Below are 5955 nucleotides of genomic sequence, written 5' to 3' on the forward strand. Positions count from 1 at the left end.
TCAAAAACTGATAACTATTCTTAGGGTAAAATGACCATTTTACCCTTAGTCGGGGTGCGGGATTCTCAGTCCCGTATAGATTTATACACAACCTATATACACATGTCATTTTACTACAAATTTCAAGGCACATCCACATAATTCCCATCTCCTATTTATTTCATTGATTCTAGTCAAATAAACTCGATACTGATTCACACTCCCATCAATAATGTCGACATCATCATCAAGCATGCAACATGTCTCTTGTCTCGCAACTTGTAATATGTTTTAGCTTCTTTATCTGCATCCTTCTAATTCAACATAAATAAAGAGACCCCTTCAAATTACAAAATTTTGTGTTATCAATTAATCTTTTCCTCCATCTTATGTTTCAAACTCTAACAACCAAATATACCTATGCGAACTATATACATCTCTATATCAATTCAGTGTTATAAGTACCAATTAAATATCATAAGTTAAAAAACTTTTGAATTGTAATGGTTGATTATATAAAAATTGAAAAGTTTTAGCATTAAATTAAATCAATGATATAGTTAATTAATAGGAATTTTGAGAGTTGAGAGTTTCAACTAAATATGGTTCATAACTTATCTTGAATCATATTGATTTTTAAAGAACTTTATAAGATTTATAAATGTAAAGATTTTTGTATATAAGAGGCCATATAATCTAATCAAATATTCAAAATCTCAAACTATGAGCATGATATGACATAAGCCATAGGAATTAAGCCATTAACTTTGTAGTTTCCTCTTTTTATAGTATACGACCTATTCCAAGATCCAAGCCTAACACTAGATTTAAGAAGAATGGGCACACCGGATTTTCATCGGGCTTGAAAAAAATGGATAATGACTTAAAAGAGTAATATATTTTTTGATTTGTATACATTTAGTCACTGACTTTTTTTCGTCTACATTTACCCCTTCAACTTGTTAAACTGTACACATTCAGTCCTTATGACCGGTTATTCCAGGTTAGCCGGGAAATTGACTTAATAGGGTAATTTATTTCTCATTTTGTATACATTTAGTCCTTAATATTTTTGTGCACATTTAGTCCTTAATATATTTTTTTTTCAAAATAAGTCATTTTTGTTTTTGTACTCATTCAGTACTTATGAATGATTTCTCTAGGTTTTTCTCACGACATCTTACGTGGGACAATCATTGATAAAGTGTGTGCGACTGTATGTTTATGTGTAACGTCTCATTTTCACAACCAAAATTTTTTATTTTTAAATAAGGCAAAAATCCCTAATTATAAATCCATTATTAAGAAAAAAAATGTTTATTCCAAAATTTATCGAAAATCAGAGTAATATAAGAAACGCGGAATCCTCAATACTGTTGATGAGTGTGTATAGTCATGTCTTCGCCTTCCCACGATCAACGATAGAACCTGAAAACATAAACAATTGGGTAAGTGCAAAGTTTAGTGAGTTTCCCCCAAAATACCCGATACAACAAACGTATTATCATGCATAACGACCACACACTCATCAGATTGGAATACTTTGGTCCAATCAGTCATTCGACTGGAATGTTAACACACAACAAGTCCAATCAGTCATCGGACTAGAATACCCATGGTTTGTCGGCATGCCGCCTTAACCCAACCGATCTTTTCGAGCCTCCGTGCCTACGACTTACAGCCGGTCCGCACCAGGTATCTTGGCCTACAACATATAGTAGGACCACCTCAACCTATCCCGCCACCATATGGCTATCTCACATAAGATGTTGTGAGAAAAACCTAAAGAAATCATTTATAAGTACTGAATGAGTACAAAAACAAAAATGACTTATTTTACAACAAAAATAAATATTAAGGACTAAATGTGTACAAAAATATTAAGGACTACATATATACAATGTGAGAAATATATTACCTTATTAAGTCATTTTTACCGGCTAACCTAGAATAGCCGGTCATAAGGACTAAATATGTACAGTTTAACAAGTTGAAGGGTAAATGTGGACGAAAAAAAATTAGTGACTAAATGTATACAAATCAAAATATATGTTGCATTTTTAGTCATTATCTCTTACCCATGGTTTAATCCATTTTTTTTAGTTATTGCTAGAAAAAAAAAAGTAAATTTTTATAGCCAACAATTATATAGTCTGTTTATAGCTTTATTTCACCATAGAATGATTATATTTTACCGTTCTAGATTTTTAGACAACACTTTTTTTGGATATATTGGTTTCATCAAAGTTGAAAAGATTTTCAGATCAATATTCTTCTAATCTTCTTTGTTTTTGAATTCTTGTTCTTTTAATTGTTCATTTTCTTTCTTCAATTACTGATTAAAAAAACAAACCTAAGCCAAAATGTTTTTCACATGCCTACAAAACTTGGCATAAAGTGCATGATAAGCTTCATAACATATCAAAACAACTTGCATACATAAACCTTAATCTAATTACACAATAACACAATTCATTTTCTTTCTTGTGTCATACAATCCCCATAGTAGTTAATATTTATATATAATTATATATACAAATAGTCAAACATTTAGAAGGTAACAAAGCCCAAAAACTTGTACTTTTACCAAAGTCACAATCTTTAAACATCTAAGCCTTCTTTCATCATAATAACATGATAGATAATTAGATAATCGATATACCCCTTCTTTACACCAATCCAAACCCAAATCTGCACAACATATTAATATAGCATTATATTATTTTGAACAATTTTAAATGAAAACAAATGTATGAAGATTATAGCAAATTTAATCATACCTTCAAAAGGATATTATGTAGCTTTATCTTGCAGGAGTTAATGCTATAAAAAAAGTTTCTTCCTCATTATCATCATCATCACTGATCCATCCATAACAGGGCTTACGCCTATGAACAGGGAGATTTACAGGGGCATGAGTTGCATCAGATGAAGGTCCTGAATGAGGGGCATTTTCGGAACATTGGATGTTAAATTCATGTGCAGAGTGATCATCATGGAGTGTGCTTGAGTGGGCAGTTTTGTCCATGTCCATTGAGGTATCCTCAAGGCATTCTTCATTCTCTGCAATTGGCAAAATATTGATGTAGATGTTTTTTATTTTTTTGAAAATTAAGGATTTATAGAGTTAACTTAAAAATGAGAATTTGACCTGTGTGAATGGTCAACGCTGCATTGTTATTTCCCTCAAAAGATTCATCTTTTGCAGATTCTTCCTTCACCTCTGTCATGATTAATTCAGTTCCAGGTTTCTCTTGTGATGATGCCTCATTCTGAATACAATAACAATAATAAAAAAGATTTTATTACTAAAAAGCCATGAAAACAAATGTTAAGTTATGGCTTTAATGAATATACCTTTAATAAGTTCTGTTTTTGTTCAGACTCTTGTTCATCGAGAATGAAATCAATAACGACTTTATAGCCATCTTCTTCAATTAATTTCCACCCATCATCACCATACACCTGGAAATTAGAACGAATGACAGAAAGATGATCATATTTAGATGTAAATTATAATCTTTCGATGCCAAATTGATGTTAACACTTGTGCAATTTCACACACTACTTCTTTGTTTTCTCTTTGTTTCTTCGTTCTCAACCCTATTGTTCTTGGTTTATAATTAGGGTTGATTTTTTTAGAAGCGTGTCGTTGAAGTTGCGCAGAAAATTTATCAAGGAGAAATGAAAAAACAAAACTCAAAGAAACCGCAGTCAAAAAGGTCGCTTTTAAGTCAAAAGTAAAGCGACTGTTTTTTCTCTTTTTTGTTTTGAAGATCATAGAGTTGATATGTTTGGGTCTCAACGTCAAAACCCATTGCTAATTATCAAAAGCTTGGGGGTTTTAATCGAGTGTTCGTCATCTAAAATTGGGACAAAACGAACGAAAATAAACCCTACCCAGTCAGAAGGAAGAAAAACCAAAAATCAGTTTACACGGAACCAAATATAAATCCAAAATTCTCTTATGATCGGGTTTAACAAAGAAAAAACTGAATGCAAAGTAAAATTTTTTTGTAATGGCGAAGAAATAATCTGACCTTGAGAAGATTTTTAACAGTTCGCCTAATGAGTTGCCTTGAGAACCCAAAACAGCTCACTTGATCGAGAGCCGCATCCATTCGGGTTAAACCCGTCTACAAATTCAGCGAGACGATCAACGCAATGTAGAGGAAGAAGAACAGTAGCTAGGAAGTAATGAGAATTTATACCTGTCTCCTTCTCTTCGGTGCCATTGAACTCGAAATCGTGGAGACAAAAAGAGAAAATAGGGAGGCCGGATGTGTGTGTTTGAAATTGGAAAATGGGGTGAAGTGTTATCTGCATGAAACTGGATGGACGGCATGAGTACATATCTTGTCGTGTTTCGGTATTGGGAAAATACATTGCCGAAAATTCTACATACTTTTAACTAAAGTTAAACAACTATATCCACCTAAAGATGATTAGCAGTAAAAAGAGACTATTTTGGTGAAATAAATTTTTGGATATTGATTAAAAGTAAAAAGAGACTACTTTGGTGAAATATATTCAGGGGTATTGATTAAACTCGCCAAATATTGAAATATATCTAATGAAAATCACTCATTATATGGTAATTTGAAAAAAATAATCAACTGGTTTGGACCGAGTCATTTCGAATTTGAATCCCGACCGGTTCGGTTCGAAATGGTTTCCAGTGGACTCCTACTTAAGGAAATTGTAGAATGCACATCGAGATATCAAACATCCTGACTTATTTGGCGAAGTAAAAAATGGCATGAGGCCGTGATGATTATGGGCTTTTACGGGTTAGTTCTTACTTTTTTTTATGTGTTTATGTGTTTTTGTGGATTATTAACCAAAAAATGTAGTTTGAAATGCAAGAAGATGCCTATAATGTAGTGCTAATTTGTATCCAAAGCCTTAGAAATCTAGTTATTTGTGATTAGCGACCATTGTTACTTAGAAAACTAGAATATGGTATTGTTCCTTGTCTTCAACTGTCATTTTAAATACTCCACATTAAGTACTTCATATTGAAATATTGTATTTCGGAATGCGAAGAACAATCTTGAATATGAAGTACAATTCGAAATGTGGAAACTTCTCGGTCTGGAATTCCTACAACAATCTAGAATGATGTTTCAGCCAATATTTATTTTTGAAATTAACTAACTTGCTCGATATTCAACATGGCGGTCCGTTCGATGATTCTCTTATTTTTTAGTACAATCCTGGCATTGGTGTCGATATCTTTGGTAAGATATAGTATGAATGTCATGCAAGGCTCTTTTCCGATAGTCGTTCTTTGGTAGGTGGCTTGATATGCATGTGGGTGTCGAAGGGAATCATTTGCTTGTGCGTTATACTTTTTTCAAAAAATGAAAAATAAAATACAAACTGACAAAACAAAGTCTTTGAATTTTTTTTTTGAGATCGGGGACTAGAAATTGACATTTGGAACGAATGATTTTTATCTAGTTATTGTAACGCCTATGTTTCCGGGCTTGCCATTTTTAACAATGTAATAGTCTAGGTTGACCTTTGTAACCCGTTTTGAAATAATATGATTGTGTTATTTGAGTATTATGTGTTTTGTGCTTAATTGCTTAATTATGTGGTTTGATTAATTAAGAATAAAAATAAGCGTCAAAATTTAAGTGTAAAATAAACTTAATATCTTTGAATAATATTGTAGTAGTTGAAACGAGATTTCCGAATATATATAGAACGCCCAAATCTGACTTCGTATGAAGAAGTTATGATTTATTGAAGTTTCGGCTTAGCGGTGTGCAGCCCGAAATACTCGATTTGAGATCGAGCGGTTTTTAGCCGAAGCAATCTAAACGAGGATCGAATGTCTCGTTGTTGGTATCGAAGCGATAAAAAGTTAGGCGAGAACGAACGTCAAACGAAGAAGTTATGAATTTATAACGAAGTTTTTTTGTCGCGGCCTATTAAAAATAAATAATAAAAATAAAGTCAAAATTAGCC

The 5955-nt window shown here is 32.4% G+C and overlaps 1 protein-coding gene across 1 annotated transcript; it reads right to left on the minus strand.

Moving 5' to 3' along the window:
• Nucleotides 1-2398: 2398 nt before the first annotated feature.
• Nucleotides 2399-4310, minus strand: LOC111892742 (probable inactive histone-lysine N-methyltransferase SUVR1). The gene is made up of 6 exons (XM_023888796.2): nucleotides 4191-4310; nucleotides 4020-4115; nucleotides 3337-3444; nucleotides 3131-3251; nucleotides 2760-3042; nucleotides 2399-2670 (listed from the first exon to the last, which is right to left on the minus strand). Exons 1-5 carry the CDS (start codon nucleotides 4212-4214, stop codon nucleotides 2783-2785), a joined length of 609 nt encoding a protein of 202 aa, XP_023744564.1. The 5' UTR covers nucleotides 4215-4310; the 3' UTR covers nucleotides 2399-2670; nucleotides 2760-2782.
• Between the last annotated feature and the right edge of the window lie 1645 nt (nucleotides 4311-5955).

The sequence above is a fragment of the Lactuca sativa genome, chromosome 8 (assembly GCF_002870075.4).
Source record: "Lactuca sativa cultivar Salinas chromosome 8, Lsat_Salinas_v11, whole genome shotgun sequence".
Lineage (NCBI taxonomy): Eukaryota > Viridiplantae > Streptophyta > Magnoliopsida > Asterales > Asteraceae > Lactuca > Lactuca sativa.

Excerpts from the sequence above, each read along its gene's own strand:
- LOC111892742 (XM_023888796.2), bottom strand. The coding sequence starts at position 4,214 with ATGGCACCGAAGAGAAGGAGACAG. Across the intron at positions 4,116-4,190 it reads CACCGAAGAGAAGGAGACAG|ACGGGTTTAACCCGAATGGA; the intron begins GTATAAATTCTC and ends CTGAATTTGTAG. Across the intron at positions 3,445-4,019 it reads CTGTTAAAAATCTTCTCAAG|GTGTATGGTGATGATGGGTG; the intron begins GTCAGATTATTT and ends TCTAATTTCCAG.